This window comes from Gadus morhua, chromosome 7, assembly GCF_902167405.1.
Source record: "Gadus morhua chromosome 7, gadMor3.0, whole genome shotgun sequence".
Classification (NCBI taxonomy): domain Eukaryota; kingdom Metazoa; phylum Chordata; class Actinopteri; order Gadiformes; family Gadidae; genus Gadus; species Gadus morhua.
Window position 1 is genome coordinate 14,455,882 of NC_044054.1, and position 24,559 is coordinate 14,480,440.

A 24,559-nucleotide genomic window follows, 5' to 3' on the forward strand; every position below is an offset into this window, starting at 1 on the left:
TTTTCCGTTTTCTTTGCATGGAAAATTATAATTTAAATCCACAAACAACATGTGTATTCCAGGGCATGAAAGACTGGGACCAGAAAGAATGACTTTCTCTCCATTGAAAGCCATTCATATTTTACGACCTCACCGGTCCCAAGGGGGTCTACCGGAAAGGGCGTACTTACGAGCTCTGCATCGTTGGTCGGAAGGGGTATTTGTTTGCATGCAAACATCATAACAAGGGTTGATTTGCATGAATGGTGACTTGAACCTCTCACAGAAAATGTAGGTCTATAGGCTACATATACAAATTACACAACACACAAATTATGAATGTTTGTATTCAGAGGCGTGATTATTTATTGATCAAAAAAGTTTTAATAAATTGTACAAAAGTCTTCCATTTTTTTTTTGTTAATCTGTCTCAATTGTTATTGTCAGCGGCACATCTGATTCCATTTCAAAGTGTCTCGCTCTCTTTTCGGATCAATAATATTTGTTTGCAGGTTCAAATGCCCTGGGACAGAAAGCTTTCCTAAAACAACATTTAAATCTGTTTCTGTCCAAGGAAACAAACAGTTATTTAACAAGCCCAGGATCAGTACGAATGTACACGATAAAATGGGCTACCGTAGGATAAATTGCCAGGATTAAAGATTAAATGTGTGCAATCGGCGCTCAATAGAGAGAGAGAGGCCTGTTGGCCTCTAACCATTAGATGGCGCCATAGCGCCGTTGTTTCAACGCAGGTGGTTAATTAAACGCTCACGCACACACACAGACATACACACACAAAAACATGCACACACAAGGATTTTCCTCCGCATGTGGGCATTTCAAAATGTCCAGCTATAAGTAAGTATAAGTATAAGTTATATATGAACAACGTATAAGATAGCCATTCCTGCATGAACTAATCATCGTTTGGCAGGAAGGTAATATTCCCAGTGACTCCAGTCACTCCAAATTCCATGGTTGGCACAGCAGTCAGCGAGTTTCGAGCGAACCCTGTAGCAAAACCTCTCTGTATCAGATGGGAGCGGCATCCTCAGGCTTGTTTCCGTGGTTACGGTCCACTTTTTCTGCCGGGGACAAATGGAGTCAGTGTCATCCTCCTCCTGCGATCACATCTAACAGATTTTTTGGCTTTCAACTTCCATAACAGTAACCTAGTAATACCTTGTTTATACTTTATTAATTTATTATTATTTATGAATAAAATACAAGCTACAACTGGGCTAGTGTACCGGCTCTAGGGTGTTTGTCTCACAGCCGTTAGTGGGTTTGATCCCCAGAGAGGTTAGCCTGCAGCCAAACCTGTGTGGTGATCCCAGAGAGCAAGATGCACCAACCCACCGCACATGCTTGTTACATGACATATACCCACTCCCTCAAGGGTATCCATGACAACAGCGGAGTGGACCAGAGCTTGTGTTCGAGGGGAGAAGGTTGCCTACCCTCGGTTGGCTGCCGTTGGATCTATCTGAGCCATGCTCCACCTCCCATTGCAGACAGTGACCGGGTACCCTCCCAACTGGTTGTGTCCACTCAAGCTGCAACCGGGGCTCCACATCGCTCTGTAGGGCCACATATGAACAAATACAGACACATACATACACACGGATGTATATTTGAACATATGATAGAAGTCAACAAGCAGGATTTGAGGGAGGCAACCTGCTCCTTAAAGGGTTAGCCGGTGGAAGGGGGTGAGTTGAAACAAATACAGCCTTTTTAAATAGAACAACTTTTTAGAAACAGACACTTCTTTTGCAAACTTTTAAACATGAAGTTTGTTTAAGATAGGATCAAAAAAATAGCAAAAAAAACAATTTAAGTAACTATAGGATAAAAATATATAAGAAGCAATTAGAAGGGAGAAATATCCTGAAGATTCAAGAATCAAGATGGATTCATCGATTACACGCACCACAACTTTGAGGCTGAGTTCTTCTGTGGCCGCAGTCTTCACTGCACATGAAAGGAGACATCCATGAGTCATATCAGGAAGTGTTCTGGCTGCGTAAACATCATGAAGTGTGAAGAATGTTTGATATGGTACATTGAGTACCAAAGGAATGGGGAGTATTACCAAACCTACCATGGTTATGGATTTTGAGATATAGATAAGCCGGTTCAGATGCCCTGGTGGGAGAAGAACTGTTGACGCAGATGCTGACAAGTGAAGACACGGGGAGCTGGCCCCTAGTGAACCTGCATCCTCTGCGGACGCCGTCATGGAAGATGTATTCGGGACATTCCTGGGTGGCCCCAGAGTCAACGTACCTTGGGGATTACAAATAAACAATGACCTTAACTATTACCAAGAAGTTAAGGAAATTATTTATGCATTAAATTATTTTTCAAATATAGAAATAAATAGAATGGTGGAATTAACCCCTGAGAAGAGATAGGTGTACTGCCGAGTTGTGTGAGGCGTAGTGTTGAATCGTGTTAGTCGTAAAAGCAAAGTGTACGTATAGTAGAGTATGGTAATGTAACGTAAAGTGTAGTAGAGTACAGTTATGTATAGTTATGTATAGTAATGTACAGCAGAGTATCGTAGGGTGCAGTATAGTTATGTATAGCAGAGTAGAGTATAGAGCAGTGATTCTCCCGTGGTGGGTTGCGGTTCATAAATTGGTGGCGGTGTCACACCAGAATTGTACCGGGGGCGAAAAATTGTACCGCCTACTTCTGAGTGAGTCGCAGAGCATATGCCAAATCTTAATTTTTCGAAAATAGTCAATGAATTAAATAATGTCTCAATGTTATTTCCTTTTTTAATGGCTTACTATTTCATTGAAATAACCCCCAATTGTTGTAGCTTTTTGTTTGCTCAACGTTTTTAACAGTACATGAAGCACATTGTTGGTTACTACAATATTGGTAAATTAATGTTGTACGTTTGGGTCGTGACTTCATGACCAATGACTCATGTGGGTCCTGAGTCTAGACAAGTGGTATAGAGTATGGTACAGTATAGCTATGTTGTCGGAGAGTATATGAGTATGTATATGTTATGTGTCAGAGTACTGTAGCAGTGGAGTAGAGTAAAATAGAGAGTATTTATGTAGCGGAGAATACAGAGAATAAGGATAAGTAGGATAAGTATCTATCGTCGATATGAGTATAAGGGCGTACCAGTAGTAGAGGCGGTGTAGTGAGGTGTGGTTGGCTTGTTCCCACGTACAGTTAGTGTACTCCATCCTGTGGAACACACAGCCCAGCCGCTGCACCACAGCACTACCCCGACCTGGAGCGGGAGACAAATAAACCATGAACAAAGAGCAGCCCAGTCACATACATGACCGCTCATTATTACACGTAACCCTAGGTGGCAGCATGATGTGGTGGTTAGGGAGTTAGAGTCCTAGCATAAAAGTTATTAATTAAGTTTATGACACGGCTCTTCTCAATGCCATGGAACGCTCCGTTCACTTGCATGGGCCCTTCACAATGTCCGGCAGTGAATTATATTTGATAATTCCCCATTGCTCAGTATAATTGGCCGCGTCTTTCGTATCACTCCGCAAGTAGTCCGGTAACTTATCAACCCAAGCGTACACGGTTGCTAAGCGACGTCAACGTCTTTGGCTGACTATTTCTCTGCTGATCAACACTACGAATGCTGGAAACAAATTGTAAAAAGACACACCGTGTGAAGTTATTTTTTGGTTTTGGCAAGTAGCCGTGTAATAAGCGGGATAAAGTATAGAATGTTGCCGGTCATTATCGAAAATATCCCCTTTCAGGGCGAAGCAAGACACCTCCGCTTTGCGTCGGTGTCCGGTTCGCCCTTTCGGGGCTTAAGTTCCTACATTTACATTATCCCTTACATATATGATGTATCTGAAATACCAACACTTTGGATGATAGCATCTGCTAAACGAAATAACAACATAGCAACAGTCCCATAAGAAAAGGCTAGTGAAGGGTATTACAAGCCAATCTTTTGATGTTAAATAAGCTTCTTGCTTTGACAGTTCTTGTTCGAGGACACCCCCTTCCAGGGACAATTGGTGCAGACTGGGGCAGAAATGTAACAATAGAAATTAACTATCATATCAATTGTTATTTATGGGAACACCATATTTAATTTAAAACTGACGCATATACTGTTAACGGACCGGGATAAATGCTGACCTACTAATATGAGCCATAATTCAGATATACTAGTTGAATACTACCTTTCAACTCTATGAACAGCCTTTTAACATAAAGTTTCCTTAAAGCTGGGGTAGGCAACTTTAATGGGGAAAAATGCCAACCCATCCCTTCAGGCTTCCCTCTTTGCTGGAAAAGGTCTACATTACCAGGGGATCTGACCACTTCTGCGTAACGCGTGCTCTTGACTTCCGTGTACTTGGTGCATGGACCGTTCAACAAGGAGTGCACTCTGACTTTAAGTTCTTTTGACAGGTCGACCTGGATGCGATGACTGGTGCTGGGGGTTCGGATAACCTTGCAAGGGACACAACAAAGACACGTTCAATAATGTCGATAATTGTTGAAATGGAAACAGTACTGTCAAGCAGATGTACTGTTACTTTAAGAAAGCTGTCCTCAAGTAGTAGTAGAATTGCCACCAAAAAAACGTTATTCTTGTAAAAGTAAAAAGTCATTAACGATTTTAAGACTTGAAATTACTTCATTGCTTTTAACTTAAAGTTTTCCAGAAAATATTGGTGAAGCAATAATGTGTGAGTAGGTCTATCTGGACTTTTTCAAAAAACGCGGATTGATGAGTAATCATTAGTAATTGATGACAGACTGAGACTTGCATTCTTCTTCGATTAGACAAAATGAATGTATGCACTTTAGGCCTGACGCATGCTTTCTAAAAATGTAACTAAGTCGATTAATTAATTCCAAACCGAATCCGCGAAATTACCACATTTGAAAAATACTTACACACTTATCCTAAATTAAAAAGCTATTCAATCAGACATTTCAATTGTTTTAATGAACTTATTTTCCATATTGCTGATAACGATATGATTGTTGAACAGTGGATTTGGGTGATGGGTTCGTAGAGAATAGCCCACTTACAGACCACCGGTTGAGGAAGGTGTTGAAGTAAGTGAGGTAGAAGCGGACTCTGCATGCGGGGTCCATGAGGGCTCCGTACGGAGCGCTCCACTTGACGAGGAGGAGCCCCAGGTAACCCGGATCCGTTATATCCAAGTCATGGGGAGCTTCCACTGAAGATAGGCAAAGTGAAAACAACGTGGAACGAGGTTTCACACGTGTAAAAAAAGAAGCTACAAATAGAAATCGAAATGGCATGTAATAGCCAATTTTTTTTTTTTGAGTTTTTTCCTTCCCTATTCCACCCCACGTTACCTATACAAGATTTCATATTTATATAGAAAACCAAATATAATTAAAAGTTAAAAAAATTAGACACACATCAATATTCCCATCACATAGGCCTAATTAAACGATGAATGTAAAGGTAACTTACATGTGTGCGTGTTGTATACCAAACTTGAGCTGGACTGTAGTTGAAAGAAAAGCAGTAGCAGTGACGACCACGTGTATCGCTCCATCACGTTGAGGTGGAAACAAACCAACTGAACACAATTCTAAATATTGTGCACAAATAAGACGGGAGAAAGATACTTCTGGAATGAGCGAGGGGTCGCTCCCTTTCTCTAAAAGCAGCCTATAGAACACACCCATTCAGGTCTCTCTCTCTCTCTCTCGCTCTCTTTCTCTCGCTCTCTCTCTCTCTCTCGCTCTCCATGGTTCCACTTTTGCATATTTTCAAATCTTATCAAATTTTTTTTAAAAAAAAGGATGTTGGTAGCCTACTGTCTCTGTTAAAATTCGATAAAGAGTTACCTTTTTAACATTATTGTTGGTTGATATACAATACAATTAATAGGTAATTAAATAAACAACAATATCATTGAACGTAAAAATAAAAGTGAATGAAGCAGAATACTGAACTGAAATTAAAATAATAGATATGGATTGCAAAGAAATTAATTTTGTTGACCTTGTTTGTTTATTTTTTTTAAGAAACCTTTCAAATTTATACAGATAGTATTTACAGAGGTTGACAGGTTTTTGTATTTTTTCATGCATTTCAATTTGTCATTTAATGAAAAAATGCATACACCTTCACTCTTCGGTTCTGTTGTCTTTTTTATTTACAAAAATAGGCACAGCCAGTGAAGCAGTATGGCAAAAGCACGGACAATTTTAGGTGTAAGTGACCGCCCTGTTTAAACTTGAAATCTGGTCACTGAGACTTTCTAGAACAGGCCTATTCAACTAGCGGCCCGTGGGCCAAATGCGGCCCCTCTTAATTTTTTTCTGGCCCGCAAGAGCATGCAAATAAATAAAATAAAGGAGAAACATAGTTGCATGCAAATCAGGTTTCTGTTTGTAGCCGGTGATACTAGCCAGTATCAGTACCCCACAATCAGGAACTGGCATCACTTATTCTGACAATGTTTGGCTCGACCGATACGTGTGAGTTTAGCTTTTCTCATATGAATGACATTAGAACAAGTGCACTTTGCTCCATGACTTATGAGAAGCTGCATGAGTGTCTCAGGATGAGCCAAACTAGTCAAACAAGGCAGTGCAATCTTCCTCACAGAATCACTGGCTCAAAATGTCTCATATGTGCAGTAGTTCTGTTTTGTGATGATTCAAACAACATTGTTGAATTCTAAATACGTGTCCAAAATATGTGAGAACAAAATCTTTTATAATGATACGATTAAAAGTGAAGAAGGAAGGAATGCGTCTGACAAGTTTATTCCATGTAGTAGTACTATATTAAGTTAACACTACTTAAAGTACGATTTATTTGTAGCATTTCATTCACGTAGTTTTACTCTGTGTGGCCCATGAACCCCCAGTGATTTTCCTTTTCGGCCCACTTGTTAAGGAGGTTGAATAGCCCTGTTCTAGAATATAGGCGGCACTAAAGCTTAAAATATCCGACATGCTTTACCCTGTCGGACACTGCCAACCACATTATCCGCTCCCCACTCACATACGAATTCGCAGTGCACTTCTTTACTCGTCTCAAACAATATAGCCTACGACAACACCAACATGTTTCTTTTCGGATAAGTTTTAGTCAGCGCTTCCAGGTCCTTTTATCGGACGAGAAGCTAAAGAGCTAGCGCTCTTGTGACGAACCACTTGCTTATCACGTTCACGTCACTCCCAGTGGCTAGGGGCTAGAATCTGGGTGTGTAGTCTTTCTAATTACATATGTTTGTATTGTCTTACGTGTACGTTTCTACGTGCCGTTTGTGGCACAAATCAAAGGGGATCATGAAAGACAATCTTTTGCCGTTGACTAACGTTACGTACATATTTTTTCCAGAATTATGTCCCATGTTTGTCCACCGTAAAGATAGCAACACCGGGCTCTCTCTATTGTTAGCCTGGCGATGTCATACTCATAATTCTAGTAAGAATATGAGTCTGAGACCGAACCATTGGGCTGTGATTATAGGGCGGAACCAGGAAGGAAGATGCCTCTTCGCTCAATTGGATAGACCTAAAACCAATCAGAGCAACGTAGTATGTGACGTATGTTGTGCGAAGCACTGCTATTCTCAAACTAACTCAACTGAGCGCACGTTCGAAGAAGTAGAAAAAGAAGATGGACATAAACGATTTATGCCTGTTTTGTAAAAATAATTTAAGGATACACGGACAAATTGGCAACACGGTCAGCATTTTTGGGAAAAAAAGTAAAAGCGCTGAGCGCTCTTTGGTGACGTGGTTGATTACGTTAATGTGTATCAGCTGTCCATCAACGTATAAAGCCCGCCCTTACAATTTGATTGGTCAGATCACTTTTTGATCTGACCTAATACCTCCCAACGAGCTCAATTCCAGACTGAATCTCCCAGACCAAATATTTTGTGGGCGGAGTTCAGGCTGGTATCCAGGCTACTCTATTGTTCTCCCAGTGGTCAAATCTTTTGTTTTGTTGTACAATTCCATGTTTTGTTGAACCATACCGCCAATCTAAAGTGTCTTACCATTCCATGCAAGAAACAGTTCAAACTAATTTCTGACTACATTGTAAAAATGACAGTTTGGTCATTAACATGTTCCCAAAGGATTGCCAAAAGGTTGTAGCCTGCCAAATAAAACATGACACTTTATTTTTAAATAAACATTCGATTTGAAAGATTAGGCTACAAATACCCGTGTTCGACTCAATGTTGAATAACACTAGGCTTCCTACAACTGAAAAGGCTACAATCTGCGGTTTGATCATTTATCTTTGTCTCTCTGGTGCAGCATTTTTAGAACACATTATTTGCATTATGGTTATTATTGATGGAACAGATAAATGTTCACGCTCACAAAGATTTGACCAATTATCAATTCATGTTATCTTTTTTTGGCCCATTAAATAACTATGCCTATTATTTGAATAAATGGATGCTAGGCTGATAGTGAAACAAAATAACAGTAATAGTCACAATTTTACATGTTTTTGATGCGGTGTAATGGTTTCAGAAAGCTGAAGTATGATAATAATCTCTTGAATCAACAAAATACTGAGGTTTTTCTGCTGAGTCAAGAGAACAGAATGCGATTTCCCGGATTTTCAGTTAAAGATGGGGCAGGCAACTTTGGAGCAAACAGCCAGAGAAGATTTTGTCCAACCGTCAAATCCCACACCTCCCTACAGGCCACCCTCGAAAGCCACACCTGGATTTGTGTGCGGCTAGCTCAAAAGCTTTAGCAATAGGTCTGCCTCCTTGTGGTGGACCCTGGTCCTGCGTAATGAGTGCACGGGCAGAGTGTGTTCAGGTAGGCAGGTAGCTATGTTGGTAGGTAGGTAGACAGGTAGGCTATTCAGTCATGTCATTCTAGCCAAATTGAATGATTAGACATGCTCAGTCCAGGCCTGCAACCGCCACAGATACTGGCTTATGTTCTGTTTTTGTCAGAGCATCGAATTTATTGATTGCTGTTGGGATGCAAAGAAAATGTCAACAATTATAACAAAAAATGCTTCTAAAATAAATTGACCACACAAGCTTTAAGGTAATTGCATTTCAAAGTGGTAACAGGATAGTGCCATTGCTATTTAGTGTCCCGCTCCCAGTCAAAAGGGTCTGGGTTCGATCCCCAAATCCATTGTATCCTTAGGTAAGAGGCTTTGTAACCTGTATACCTGCTGATGAAACGCATCCAAATTTACTTTTTCACTTTTGGTCAAAAAGCACTTTTTGAAGCGCTTTTTGACCAAAAGTCTCATCTCAAGCGGACGAAAATGAGATGAGACTTTTGGTCAAAAAGCACTAAGAGTAAGCATATAGACTGCAAGATCGAGCAGGTCATTCGGAGTAAAGTTACTACACACACATCCGTCGTAAATTAAGATAATAAAATGCATAAAACATGAATACATTAATTCACCTGACACAGTATTCTGTAAAATAACCAAATACAATCTGCCAAGTAAAGCCGAGCAGTCCTGACACACAAGTTGGCCTGGGGAGCTGTTTCCCGAGTGTCCTCTTATATCAACCCACAGAATAGAAAAACCAAGGATTGCACTGGGGGGTAGGCTACATGGGCAGGTTTGACGGGGCTGGCTTTGTTATACCCATTCAACTACAATGCAAAGATCGTACAATTAGCATAATTTTGGCAACATTTTGGTTGAATTTTGGTACAATTCGTAGCGATGACAGTGAGCATTGAAAAGCGGTACTGCAGTCTAAATTTAAATATTGAATAGGGCCTTGTCCCCCTCCCCGCCTACCAAGGCTGGAAACATGAGCGGGATGCCAGGTGGAGGAGGCATGGCAAGCAACGACGAGTCTGACACTTTGTGGATCAGCTCATGTATACGTTTGCAATGGATGTATTGTTTGCAAATAATAAGCCAGCTGATTTAACATCCATCTTGAAATCCTACAGTGCTCTAAGCTGTCTTCATCTTTCAAATGTTATTCTGTTTTAGCAGGACTTTATTCATGGAGTGGTCATAGAGGACAAGGCTTTTAGGTTGGGTAGAATAAAGAAAAACCTCATAATACACAGGCCAAAATAAAATGAAACATTATGGAAAATCCCGAGGAGAATGGTGGCTTTGTTGTCAGAGACGTCAGTGTTACCCCAGCATGCTTGATTTGATTTTGGGAAGCAGACATCAACCTCAGCCTCTTCCTTCACTATTTTCCATTCTTGCGCTTAGGTCACTACAATATAATATTTGATTTCAGGGAATCATTTCTGGTTTGCATTGTTCTGACAGGGCTGCTAAGGAACAAAACAACTAACAAACAAGGTAGGGAAAAAACACAAGGAAACCCTTGTGGCCTGTTTGCATCTCCATTACAGCAGGGCTTGAAGGTGTGCTTTAACTGATGAGGCGCTTGTTTTGAGTTGATGCCACAACACTAACTTATTGTATTTAGTTTTATATCATAGCCTGATTTCAATTGTGATCGATTTGTTATCGAGACATTGACATTTAAATGGGCATTTAGGCCATTTATCATTGAATTTAAAAGAATGTATATTAGGTTGGTTTCAGAGCGAAGCATCACACACAATTCAATCAGCGATGAGAAATTTAGTTTGAAGGATAGGTGGATATGGTCAAACAGAAATCACTGCTGTGTGCTAGTATCTTTATCATCATGAACCCCTTAGATTAGGCAGCTACATTACATCTATAGGCATCATTGAACAAAACGCCCTAACCCCCCTGAATATGCAATCCTGTTGCTAATTCATTTTGGAAGGAATCTGGAAGGCAAGAGTCGTGGGAAAGAATGTGTCCATAATATGGAGTAAGATAAGGGTTTGCAAATTCGAGCTACTCCTTTTTTGGGTAAACTCACAAAACACCCAACCTATTATTATTATTAAATAAATAAACAGAAAAAAAGTACATTGAATGTCATAATGTGCATCAATTAGGCTGTCACAGTAATAAGAAATAACAACATATCAAGCAGTCCCGAACCATGAGCCATACTCAGTTTATATGACGACGCGTCTCAGACACAAGAACACAATGTGCTCTTTGGCCCGACTCCGGAGATGGTTCATCTTGGGCCTGACTCATCACGTTTTAAACTGGGAGGCCTAATGGAAATGAAAATCAACGCACCATTGCTTGACTCACTGTTGCCAAAAGGGCCAATGGAAAAGGACTATCTGTTGATCCTAAGGTGTTCAACTCTTTGCTAGCTTGGGCTGAGATTATTGAGGTTTGCGTTCTTCATTTTGATATTGTGAGATGGGCATGTTTTGCTTGTCAGGAAAACATTCAAATAACATTATTCAGATGAGATTTTATCATAAACCTTTTTTTTTACATATTTGAAAAAGACACATGATGTGAAACTGAGTAAAATTGACTTACAGGTGTGTAACAGATAAGTGCTCTGGGATAACCTGAGCTTAACATGTCAATACCCTAAAAAGCACTATGCCCTGCACTGTTGAGAGTTTGGGAAATTACCTGAAGCTCAAAAGATGCTTGAAATAAAAAGATGCTTGAAATAAAAAGAAACTCAACAACATTTTGAAACGCAAAAAAGCAGAATATATAGTTGTATTATCGTGTGAAACAGCAGTTCTTTTTTGTGGTTTATTTACTTTAACCCTGAATTTATTACTAATTGTAGGCATGATTAACAGACTACCCGAGAAATAAGATAGAGTTGACAAACTGAAGCTAATCCAGGTTTGTGTGTCTCCAGCAAACACACCCATTTATTCTGTCTCCCTTGGCAACACAGGGTAAATAAATAGATACACAAAAATAAGAAGAAAAAGAAACATACATTGAGCCTCATAATGTGCAATAAGTTAATGAAGATAAAAAATAACAACAATTTCTTGTCTAATTCAAAGCTCTGATTGCTCACCTGTACAACAACCTACTGCTGACGTATGAGATGACAGCGAGTAGATATAACGCGCACGCACACGCAGTTATTATGGACTCATTGTCCACAGTTTAGGCCTTTGCGTCAACATAGGCAAGTGTCTATCCCACTTTAGCAAATTCACACACACACACACACACACACACACACACACACACACACACACACACACACACACACACACACACACACACACACACACACACACACACACACACACACACACACACACACACACACACACACGACAGGGAAATAAAAACAGGAGTTGGCTGCTGCCAGCTGTCTTCACACGAGAAGACTGGAGGGTGTAGTCTCCCCCTCCTGTCCTCCAACTCAGTCAGCTGGTAAGTCCCCCCAATCCCTCCCCCACCCGGGGTCCTCTCCATGACAACCAGGTCCTCACCTCCTAAAGGAAGGTTCCCTGGACCCCCTGGCATCACTCCACGGTCACCCCACCTCTCCCCTCCAGGGATGGGGGCTGGGGCTGGAGGCAGGGGGTCTGGGTGTGTGGCTAGAGCCGGACCACGCCCCTCCCCCCCCCCCCACCTGGTGTGGTGGGTCAATCATCAGCCTCCAGCTGGGGGGTCTTTGAGGCGGGGAGGTCCAGGAGAGCCTGCACTGTCATGCCCACCTTCACCAGGCCACGCTCCTCCAGGATGTGGTGGGGCAGGCACAGCTGGTCCTGGGGAACACACACATGCACACGCACACACGCACGCACACACACACACACACACACACAAACACAATATGGAGCCGTTATATATAGTATGCTGCCTACTGCGGATGCCCGCTGCGCTACACAGAAAGCTACCATTTTGCAATTCCGGTTACATGCTGAATTGGGCAAGGATAATAAAGTTCAGTCAAATGGAAACATGGCTTGCATATTACAAACATCTCTCTCTAATTATTCCGTGTGCCTCGTGTAATTTATATATTTCTTACATTCCTGCATTCTTGGATTTATACAGATGAAGGGAGTCGTTGAGTGGAAACTCATTGTTGGCTAGTATCTCTTAAACTACAATCAATCAAAAGATGCACAAATAAATTGGGATGTTTGTAGTGCTTAATATGAGCACCCACATCCTCAAATACAGTGTCCCCCTAACCCCTCAGTGAGTCTTAAAGAGGCCCCCAGCCTCAAATACACTGTCCCCCTAACCCCTCAGTGAGTCTTAAGGAGGCCCCCAGCCTCACACTACACTGACCCTCTAACCCCTCAGTGAGTCTTAAAGAGGCCCCCAGCCTCACACTACACTGACCCTCTAACCCCTCAGTGAGTCTTAAAGAGGCCCCCAGCCTCACACTACACTGACCCCCTAACCCCTCAGTGAGTCTTAAAGAGGCCCCCAGCCTCACACTACACTGACCCTCTAACCCTGGGCCCTCAGAACTCAGGGTTAGGAAGTCTCCTAAACCACACACGGCGGAAACCTTCTGAAGTTACCAAAAGGAGGGATCAGGTTTGGGCGAAACAGATGTGTTCAAAACAAAAGAAAAGAACTCAAAGAAAAATGTATATTGACGCTCTCTTTCTTCTTTTGAGTGTTGAGAGCCAACATAATCATCAAACATCGCCCTCCCGTGAGTCCTCTTCCCTCTGTGGTTCATTTATTAGTCTTTCAGGTCTGAATAATTACTGACATTTTTGACCTCAGGAAGAACAGCACTCGTCTGTGTACGAGAGAGCTGATTGTGGGTCAATAAACAATGCAATTATCTTATTACAGAGAGCTGCACAATGTTCCACAGAACTCACGCGTCTCTTCCCAGGTAATCAACCTGACCACAGGGTTTCAACTCACCTCATTTCCTCATTCCCTTGTTTGCTGATTTGCATGATTTTTTTTGCATGTACATATCAGAGTTCATGTTACAGTTAATAACAGTGAGGGACATCGGTGGACGTTTGGAAGGTGCTGAGATCTGCCTCCTGTTCTTACCTGCGTGACGCCAAGCTTCTTACACGCGTCCAGGAAGTTCTCCACGTTCCGGCGGCACTTGGCCATGCTGAGCTTGGGCTGACCACCAGAGCACAGTGTTAGCACTCAGTACACATAGGAGACATCAACGACATTGTTGGAAACAGGAAAAGATCTGTTATTCACATTCAAAATCAATATTTTGCACCTTTGTTTGATAAAAAATTATATTTGCAAACTATTAGCATTCTTTTGTCTTTGATTCTTGACACATTATTTATTCTTACATCACAAAAAGAACAAGCTTCTTACTTATATAATCATTGGACAAAGAGAGCCCCTTAAATCACATTCTAGAGAAACATTCTTAAACGTCTTTATGTGATCCCCTTTACACTGTGTATGCACATGTATATGTCATGCATTCTTGGCATTCAGTCGTTCTAGGATAATACTTGATTGATCGCGATATACCCGCGTGCGGGTATATCGCGGTGCTGCCGTCTCACCACAGCGGGGGAGGGCATGTGGATGCTGGGGACGGAGCGTGGGCTGATGTGATTAGCCAGGTGGCTGAGCACCACGCCGTCCATGAGAGCCGCGCCCACGTCGTCCGGGAGGAACACCTTCAGTCTGGACTCGATGTTCTGCAAACACACGTGCGCAGCCTTGTGGTCACCTCCTATAGCCACCCACTGCTTTTTGGATGGTTCTTGGTAATGTCCACACCCCTCTTGTTCCTATGGACTCGAGGGACTCTGGGACTGAACCAGAGTGACCGCCTGCTCTGGTCTTCCATGGAGATCGCAGGGAATGAGACGTCGTATCCCTCCCACATGCAGACACACTCACTATGGAAAGCACCTTGAGTGTCTTGAAAAGCACTATAGGCATTTAATGAATACGGGGTCCAACGAAAGGTAGGAACCATGGTTTATTGGTTAGTATTCTTATATGAGATCCTATGAAATCCATTAATTTGTTTTATTCTTAATTTTTTCCTGATAGATAGAAGAAGAGAACAACCCAAACGCATAACTAGTTGTGTTTGTTTGCGCGTGCGTGCGTGTGTGTGTGTGCGGTGGTCACACTGACCTGACGGAGGAGGCCAATCTGCTCCAGCTCCTCCCTCAGGTGCTCCATCTTCCTCCTCATGGTGAAGCTGGGGTCGTTGGAGGTCACCTCCTGCCGGGAGCTGCGTGTGAATGCTGGAAAACAACGGTCGCTGTTGGTCGCCATGTCACCATGACAACCATCCAAACATCTCGGCCAAGAAGGAGATGCGAACAATGGCGTGGAGAGCTTCACAGCTTGTGGTACATCTCAACCTTAAGACGACAAAACGTCCTACCGATTCACATGACATTGTACGGCCCTTATGTCCAGTTGTACATTCCCCTCCAAAAGTATCGAGAACGGCAAGGCACATTTCTTTGTTATTGGTGTTCACTAAAGACATTTGGGTTTAAGATCAAAAGATGAGTATGAGACATGAGTCCAGAATTTCAGCTTTTATTTACTGGTATTTACATTTAGATGTATTAAACAACTAAGGATATATCACTGTTTGTATTAGACCACAGCATTTTTAGGTGAGCAAAAGTAAAGGAACAAAAAATCTTAAGGTAAATAACATCAATATTTGGTGGGATAACCCTTGCTTGGAATAACTGCCTCAAGCCTACGACCCTTGGACATCTCAAACGGTCTCATTCTTCTTGTTGGTCGTGTGCTTTGGCTCCTTCACCCCAGCACTCTGGAGGTCGTTTGTGATGTCACTTGCTGATGTTTTTGGTGTTTTCTTCACAGCCCTAACAATTTTTCTGTCATCAACTACTGTTGTTTTCCTTGGCCGACCTATACAATGTCTGTTGCTCAGGTCACCAGTAGTTTCTTCCTTTTTCAGGACATTCCAAATTGTTCTGGTTGCAATGCCTAATGCTTGTCCAATGGCTCTGATTGATTTTCCTTATTTTCTCAGCTTCAAAATAGCTTCCTTTTCTTCCATAGATAGCTCTCTGGTCTTCATGTTGGTTTACCGTCTTTAACAAGAAATGGACGCTTTACAGGTTTAAAAAAGGCAGAAAACTTAGACTAGTCATGCAGAGCTATTTAATCTTTGATGAATCAACCTCTAAGGCAACACCTGGGCAACAAGAAACACCTGTCAGTCACATGTTCCTTTACTTTTGCTCACCTAAAAATGCTGTGGTCTAATACAAACGGTGATATATCCTTGTTGTTGTTTAATACATGTAAATGTAAATACCAGCAAATAAAAGCAGAAATTCAGAACTCTTGTCCCATGCTCATCTTTTGATCTTAAAATCAAATGTCTATATTGAACAACAAAAACGAAGAAATTGGCCTTGCCATTCCAATACTTTAGGAGGTGACTGTACTTAGAATGTGAACGCATGCTATAAATACAAAAACTCATTATATTAGCTGCCCCTTCTTAGAAATTAGAACATTGTCCTAAACAGACTTAAACCAACCCTGAGTTTAAAGTCAACAACATGTGCAGAGAGTGGCTGTTGCTCTTTCATTACACTCTAGGCAAGAGCGCAATTCCAGGGAAACTTCAACAGAAACGCATGTGTCATTTGGCAAGTAAATCAACCGGAAGAACCATTATATCCTTCTCCAACCCTTATTCCACAGAACTCGGAAGAAGGAGGGGCTTGAACACAAAAAACAGCGCAGCGTGCTCGGGTTGCCAGGATACTGCTGGCCTTGGCAAGGAAAGTAGTGCCTAGTGCCTAGGATCTCACAAATCTCCTTATCATTTTTTCATAATTCAAAAAAAATTGGGGAGTTTATGGAGTCCCTACATGATCTTAACGTTGTAGTTATATCTGATCCTTGTTGGTAACTGGGGTGTAAGCGGAGTTACACATACATGCATAAGATAGCTCAAAGTTGTATATGGTATTGCAGCGTCTTATATAATGTTCTTGTGGAATCTCTGAAATTCATTGGAACAATCTAGTTACTGAACACTGCTACATGAATGATTGTGTCGGTTTGTGACGCACACAACAGACACTCATCTACGACGTGGTTTGAAAAAACGTATTTTCGATTTTATTGCAAAAGTTGCTCTCTACGACCACACCAACTTTTTTGAAGTGTGACCACATTTATTTATTTTCTCATAAACAACCAAGATGGCTGCCTCTGATGTGTGACGCTGATTGGTTTTGTTGCTGTGATCGCTTGTAGTCCCATCCATTATCTCTCTTTGGAAATGTAAAACAAACTGAGGTTCCAGACTAATGCTTATTTGCGACTTGGTCTGGGTACGTCAGACCAAGTGGCAACACGAATGGTTTACTATTATGTAGTCAGCCCAACAGTAGGCTTGATGAATATGGAATTGGTCCAAGTTCATGCTTAGCGAGGACACATCACAGCCTCAAATAGACACAAGACTCATAACCAACTGTCTAGAAATGTATATTCATTCGCAAGCTAGACCCATTGCCATTACAAAAGCAATTCATGAATCTTTGAAAATGCCATTTCCTACAGACCCTCTCAAGCCAGGGTCAGGCTACCGAAGACGGACACTGTCCCCAGAAGACGGGAACTGTCCCCAGAATATGGGCACTGACCCCCGGAGACGGGTAATGTCCCAAGAAGACAGGGATGTCTGGTACCCCTTTCCTACCCCATTCTGTCCCACAGCGGCCCTAGCCTGCGCCACCGACTGGAGACACGGACAAAGTGTTTTACCTGAACGAGGCTTCAGCCCAAACACCGTGAGCGCCGTGCTGAAATCTGCGTGTCTCAAGCCATCCTGTAACAACACGGACAGACACACAGACAGAGTAAGGGACAGAGAGAGAGAGAGAGAGCGAGAGAGCGAGAGAGCGAGAGAGCGAGAGAGAGAGAGAGAGAGAGAGAGAGATTCATTTCTTCCATGCTTGCGTGCCACGTTAGCGTGTCTGTGTGTTAGTCTGGGATGGAACACACCTCACAGTCGTCGCTGCCGCCAGAGGACGATTTGCGTGTGCTCTGACAAACATACTGGGGAAACAGATAAATCTGTGTCACGCACACACAGAAACAAACACACGCAACCTCTGTCCTTCTACTGTGGCACGCCTATATTTCCATTCTGGGAATGATTAAGATGGTAGGATGATTATGTTCCTGACAATACTTTTTTGTTCGCATTTAAGTCCCTTTAATCCTAATCCACTTTCCCATCTATCCATCCCTCCATCTCGTTGCCACGGTTACCTTAAGGTAGTCCTTCCTCAGATATTTGTTCCTCCTTCGCTCCTCGTTCTGGTTGAGCAGCGGGGGAATCTCTGACCACTTTGCGTCACAGGGCTCAGACTTCAAGCCCCCGTCGAAGGAGCAGGAGGAGGAGGGCTGAGGTGGAGGAAACAGGAGGATCCTAAGCCTTTACACACAGATACGTTTGAGGACCTTTTTCTTTGTCCCTCGTCTCTAAAGACATGTATCAATGGATGTTTTTTCTTGATGCAGCGGTGGAACTTTGAATGGCCGGGTGTGGTCAGGATGCATGTGGGGAAAGAGGGAAGGGAGGCAGGCGGAGGGAGGATGGCCTCCCAGCTAGGTACCTGTCCGCTGGGCTCCGACACCCCGCTGGTGCCCTCGTCCAGGGAAGCACTGCCGGGGGGAGGGGGGAGGGGGGGGGGGGGGGAGACAGGAGAGGCTGTCATCACCGTGTACACAACTCACAACATGTTTACAACGCTGCTCTCAGTCCATATGCACAAGCTGGTATCAGATACATTAGTCATCCCGTGCCGGTAACAAATACATTAGTCATCAGGCACTGTCGTATTCTGTTCCTCAGATGACCTTTTACACTCTTTCAACACAGGGATTTTAACCAATTATCTGCCAGCAGCATGTCTCTGCTGGCAGATCAAAGGCAACCCTGTTAACCCCACACAGCCAACATTGCTCTGCATGGCTGACACGGAGCTGCTGAGAGAGAGAGCTACTGGCCCTGGACTATTGGCCCCGGGGCCGCGGAGAATTAGAAATGAATAAATAAATAACAGACATAAATATATATTGGTTTATTCCATACAATTTGTGTATGTTCCGTTAAGATTTCTACAGTCTTTTTGTATTGTACCTAATACAATTTAGCAGCAAAATTAGCAATGGCTGTCATTAACGCAATAAGTTGCCTGAATAAAAACAAGTTTGCATCTGTATGAAGGTATTTCAGAGAGTATCAAATGAGATTCTATTAATAAAGCAGTTTTTCTCCTTTCTTTTTTGTTGTCAAGCCAAGCAAACCCATGCAAGAGGCAACTTGTTATTGTAACATTCAAAATAATGGCGAGTGGCAGCCTGTTAAAACTCAGCGATGCATCCGGCACTCTCCAAGACCTCCATGTTGACGTTATCGTGTCTAACGGGGGTGAACCTTTGGCTGGTCGGGGCTGTTTATACCTGCGTGTGGCCTGGGGCGGAGGCCTTGGCTTACTGCTGCAGCTCCCAGAGTGACTTAAGAACCTGCAGAAGAGACAGAACACCCGTCAGCATCGACAACGTATAGCTCCATCACTTTGTCACGGATAGTATCACACACAGCACTGTGGATAAAGTTTCCATGCAACGTCAACAATATCACGATTATGTTGATGATATACATGCAACGCCATATATAGAAGAACCTAACCTACATCCTGCCTTATTGATGTTTAAGAATGTTTGGTAAAAATATAAGAGCAATGCTGTCCACCTTAAAAAGAGACCTCATTTAAAAACACATCTCGATGTGTCTAGACTAATTTGTGTAGTTGTCCTGGCACGCCTGCGAGATAACAAAGAAGCTAGTCCAGTGGAACGCTGGAGATGCTTTGAGATGAAAGAAAGCCAGCGAGGACACACCCTAAGACTGCTGGCTGATACATACTTTGTTGTCCGCCAGAGAGTCATCACCCGCATGCAGCTGGTTATAGGTGTTACCTATAACCAGCTGCATGCGTGGTCTTTTAACGTTTGGCTTAATTTACTGCAAAGAACATTCATAGCCTGGGGTCCCCCACACACACCCACACACACACAAAGACACACACACACACACACACACAAAGACAGACACACACACACACACACACACACAACTCAAACGTTCAGCCTCCCCGCTGCTATGGCAACGCATTTGTAAACGTGGGAGACGCAGCGGCTGCTGGCTCTACCTGTGCGCCCGGCCCGTCACCCTCCGCCGGTGGATCAGACTCTCCGCCCGACAGATGAGAGAGCGACGCCTAGCGGGGACCACCCGCCCACGCAGCGGGGGCACCACCCATCAGAGACCACGGCGGACGGGGAGAGGAGGAGGGAGCGAGATTGCAGACAGACAAAAGCAGACAGAAAGAAAAAGAGTTAGAGACAGAGACAGGGGGAGACCGAGCAAGAGAAGAAAAGGTGAGGCAGAGCGACAGAGACATTGATTAGTGTAAAAGCAAAGGAGTGCAGGGTTGTACTGACATTGTGATGAAAGATTCTCTGCCTTCACTTCAAATACTAATACTCTACGCCTGTTTCCTCCTCAGAGGAGATTGGGTGATTGCGGAAGACGAAGAAATAAAAGTCAGAGAGAGAGAGAGAGAGAGAGAGAGAGAGAGAGAGAGAGAGAGAGAGAGAGAGAGAGAGAGAGAGAGAGAGAGAGAGAGAGAGAGAGAGAGAGAGAGAGAGAGAGAGAGAGAGAGAGAGAGAGAGAGAGAGAGAGAGAGAGAGAGAGAGAGCTCCAACACACACACACACCTATTCTGCTGCTCCTGCTGGAGGAGCTGGACGGCGATCTTCCTCAGGTCCAGCACCTCCTTGAGCTCATCCTCGTCTTCCTCCGCCAACGGCTCCTTATCTGAGCTGAGGAAGGTCAAGGGTCACAGACATCTCCGTTACTAAACCACTACTAAAGTGCACACTATCAGGGCCTCAGAAATAAAGCTACATGCTATTGGTCGGAGGTCAAAGGTCGGTGGACGATACTGACCCCGACTCCTCCTTCCAGCTGTCCTTGTCTTTGCTCTGCTGGGACATGTTGAGGACCTTCTCCAGTTCCTGTATCAACCAGAAAGAACTCTTCTGATTGGACGCATGTGATCATGTGATCTTCTTCTTCAACCCGGTGTCACAAAGTGTGTGGCGGACATACGACATGCGCCTCACACCCACCTCGACGTGATACCTCTCTTAAAGGGAGCCTATTTTACCACCAAGTGTGATGTTGACAGGTCATTACAAGCCATTTCAGAATCCACCCTGTAGTGACATCACAGGTAGGAGTGTTCCCCCCAGATGTACGCTAGACAGCCTACCAGTGTACTGCACAAACTGGTCAAATCATTTTGTATCTCTGTGTGTGTGTGTGTGTGTGTGTGTGTGTGTGTGTGTGTGTGTGTGTGTGTGTGTGTGTGTGTGTGTGTGTGTGTGTGTGTGTGTGTGTGTGTGTGTGTCAGGCATGCAAACTGGCTCGGGGTGAAAAAGGTGAGAATGATGCGTGAGCTGAGAAAAACACAGACCCGCTATAGGGTTCCAGGTTTATACTCCGGGGAGTTTTCTTTTACATTTTTTAATGTATTAGGGTTAGTCACAAGCTAAAAAAAAATTACAGGACTGCGCACAATTACGAACAAAGCATTAATTTATTATGTGCAAGGGCAGCCCCAATAGGTACATAACTTATTACAAAATTAAGAAAGAATATTGAGAAGAATAAAAAGAGGTGGGAGGACAGGGCAATAGGAGTATGCCATTATTTATTTTTCTTCTTGGCCTGGACCAGTGTCTCAAGGGCCCGCTTCTCTCACCTATATCGACTAGTATGTATCACCACAACTGGTGACCCCGCTGAAAAATTCTCTTTCGGCGCGTTTCCACCTGAGGGTGCGTTCGGTTCGGTTCGCAAAGTTGCGGCACGGTTCGCGTTTCCACTGCCAAAAGTGGGCGTGACATGGGGATAAAAACAAACCGCGAGGTATTATTCTGGACAATGGACGTGTCGCGTAAAACGTTAGCTTGGGCGAACAAGGAGGTGGAGCATGGACCTATTAAAGAAGACAATACTTTATTAAAGCATGCAATTGTGATGTAGAACAAAATAAAAAGAAAACAAAGTGCTTGCATGATATTGAAGCCTACAGCGATCGTTACTTAACTTGTGTGGTGGTGCCTTATCATTTGTTTACCCTTCACTCCCATTGGCTGAATCGATGAGAACGTTTTAGATAATATAAGGTCGCGGGGAGACGAAGCTCTGTTCGTTTGTATATTTTATTTACGTGACCATATTTTTGTTATGTTTGTTTTGGGAATAAGTTCTCGTCGTTCACCTTCGGGATGTTTACGTAGCTGCCGCGGCGATCGACATCCGGCCTACCATGGGTACTGTCGGCGGTGGAAACGCTCGGTGGAAACGAGGCATTTAAAGGCTCCGCTGGGCTCACGCTTGGCCGTTTCAGATGGTAGGCGACTTTCCGGTCGCGCTGTCGGTTGGCCACGCGGCTTCACGAGCGCGCGCATGCGTCCGACGAGCACGGAAGACAGTTCCACGGGAGTGCGCCCACTTGTCGTTCCGCCTGACAGAATGCTGCGCCTTCTCTCTGTCCGCTCGCCTCTCCATTGAGAATGTATTAGCAGGCGCTACAAGGACCCCCCCCCCCCCCCAAAAAAATGTTTTCTCAACGGATCTCCACGAATCACACAAGTGGTCAATTTTGTCTTCAAAACGGCGAATTTCGCCGAAAGGTGACTAGTTTGCATGCCTGGTGTGTGTGTGTGTGTGTGTGTGTGTGTGTGTGTGTGTGTGTGTGTGTGTGTGTGTGTGGGTGTGTGGTTGGTTGCTTGTCTGAACAGCCTCACCTGGCCCGAGTCCAGCTAATGACTACGGGGCTGAAAACCTGCGGTGCATTGGGCAATCAAGACACACGGGATTTTCATTTTCTTCAGCACAAGAGGCTTGATCAATGGGCCTATTTCAAATGACTCTGTACGCGATTGGCTGCTTGCCGTCACTTCCCGTCATTGTGTTAAACCAGCCAATAGCGCACCAGTGGGAAAAGCCAGCTTGGTGATTGGCTCCCGCAAAAAGGAAATGTATTGCTCTTCTACAGACCCTTCTGCAGGGCAAACTCAAATCGCCGGCAGAAAGGGCGCGGCTACCCAGTCTACCAGCCCACACCGCACACACTGAAAGGGAGAGCTCTGACATGTCAGTGAGTGAGCCCTTCTCACACACATGGATGTGGAAGTCGACTGCCACTCTGATATAGCTATCCCGCACCTGGTTAGACATTCCCCCTCTTGATGTCTCTAGCGGGTACCGTATAGAGGCACTTTGGCCGTTACATCCTTCAGAGGAGCTTGTGTCACCGTCGACCAGTGTGACGTGGGACCAACCACGACCCCCTCCCCCTCGGACCGCCCACCACCTTCCCCCTCGGACCGCCCACCACCTTCCCTCTCGGAGCGCCCACCTTGATGCAGGACATGTGCTGGCCCTCCCCCTCCGACAGCGCCGACTCCTCCTCCTGGTTGGGCTCTACGAAGTCATAGAGGTCCTGATCTGACAGAGGAACGACATGTTCACCACAGGAAGACGCCAGGACATCACAGGGGAAACACCCAGGGGCAACAGCGCTTCATACCTCCTGTTAGACGTCTACTCCCGAGTCAATGAGCCTGATGTGAAATATACTCATGTGTCTCGAGATGGGGTGCTTTGTGACTCGAAATGGTACGCGCATAAACGTGTTACCTGTTGGTGTTCAACTGTTTGCGTTATCAAATGACAAAAATCGCGTGACCCAAAATGTTGCTACAAACATGACATTGCGCGGCTTTTAGGACATTTACCCAAAATGATCAAGGATGTGGTGTTGGTGCTGGTGATGGTGCTGGTGTGTTTGAGAGTGGTTTTTGTACTCATGGTAATGTTGATGGTAGTGACGGTGATCTTCATGGGGTTATAGGGGTGATGGTGATGGTAGTGATAATGATCTTGATGGGGTTATAGGGGTGATGGTGATGGTAGTGATAATGATCTTGATGGGGTTATAGGGGTGATGGTGATGGTAGTGGTGATGATCTTGATGGGGTTATAGGGGTGATGGTGATGGTAGTGATAATGATCTTGATGGGGTTATAGGGCTGATGGTGATGGTAGTGGTGATTGTGTTTGTTTTCGGGTAACCTTTGCAGGAGTCCATCTTGGAGAGTAGCAGGAGGGCGTCGGCCCGGGCCGTCTCCGAGACCTGAGAATGGAGACTCATCGTGTCGTCATCCGAGGGCTGGAGGAGGAGGAGGAGGAGGAGGAGGAGGAGGAGGAGGAGCGATGGGAGGATGAGTGGTAGCAGAGGCAGTAAACTCAGTTATCCCTGATAGTTGTCCTGAAAGTCCATGTCGATTCGCTTCATAATTCAGTCTGGATTTAAACTCTGTATGGTTTCAAATCAAATGTTTCTTGGCTGGTTCAGACTACACGATTTCAGCCCGATTTGGCCCTGATTCGTTCGTTTGCAAGTTCGTTTACACGATTTTGAAAAGTCTGCAACAAGACGAGGTCTTGTAATGTGGCATGGATTAGATCTGCGATTTTTTTGGTCTGCGACGTTCGAAAACGCCACGTCGAAAGTTTGGCATGCCGGAAATTTGGGGGAATCACATGACCTATCCAGGCGGGTCGTGGTTGAAATAAATAAATATATAATAAGTAGGTTAACATATCGACTA

At 43.9% G+C, this 24,559-nt stretch overlaps 2 protein-coding genes across 3 annotated transcripts in view; both read right to left on the reverse strand.

The window, feature by feature from the left end:
• Window positions 1–315: 315 nt before the first annotated feature.
• On the reverse strand, window positions 316–5,673 carry il13ra2 (interleukin 13 receptor, alpha 2). Its single transcript, XM_030362123.1, has 8 exons — window positions 5,453–5,673; window positions 5,038–5,189; window positions 4,302–4,449; window positions 3,130–3,241; window positions 2,087–2,271; window positions 1,916–1,956; window positions 1,443–1,562; window positions 316–1,067 (listed from the first exon to the last, which is right to left on the reverse strand). Exons 1-8 carry the CDS (start codon window positions 5,535–5,537, stop codon window positions 903–905), a joined length of 1,008 nt encoding a protein of 335 aa, XP_030217983.1. The 5' UTR covers window positions 5,538–5,673; the 3' UTR covers window positions 316–902.
• A 6,006-nt stretch (window positions 5,674–11,679) lies between these two features.
• The window catches only part of lrch2 (leucine-rich repeats and calponin homology (CH) domain containing 2), a 28,511-nt gene continuing 15,631 nt past the window's right edge, over window positions 11,680–24,559 (reverse strand). Inside the window, exons 8-21 of one of the 2 annotated variants that reach the window (XM_030362074.1) lie at window positions 24,021–24,117; window positions 23,305–23,393; window positions 20,823–20,890; window positions 20,591–20,695; window positions 20,023–20,091; window positions 19,271–19,333; window positions 18,421–18,469; window positions 18,074–18,208; window positions 17,804–17,857; window positions 17,564–17,627; window positions 14,921–15,033; window positions 14,335–14,472; window positions 13,847–13,924; window positions 11,680–12,579 (exon numbers count right to left, since the gene is read on the reverse strand). In XM_030362074.1, coding sequence (XP_030217934.1) covers window positions 12,457–12,579; window positions 13,847–13,924; window positions 14,335–14,472; window positions 14,921–15,033; window positions 17,564–17,627; window positions 17,804–17,857; window positions 18,074–18,208; window positions 18,421–18,469; window positions 19,271–19,333; window positions 20,023–20,091; window positions 20,591–20,695; window positions 20,823–20,890; window positions 23,305–23,393; window positions 24,021–24,117 — 1,245 coding nt within the window. In that variant the 3' untranslated portion in view covers window positions 11,680–12,456. The remainder of the gene's footprint in view (window positions 12,580–13,846; window positions 13,925–14,334; window positions 14,473–14,920; window positions 15,034–17,563; window positions 17,628–17,803; window positions 17,858–18,073; window positions 18,209–18,420; window positions 18,470–19,270; window positions 19,334–20,022; window positions 20,092–20,590; window positions 20,696–20,822; window positions 20,891–23,304; window positions 23,394–24,020; window positions 24,118–24,559) is intronic. The other variant, XM_030362075.1, reaches the window with a different exon arrangement.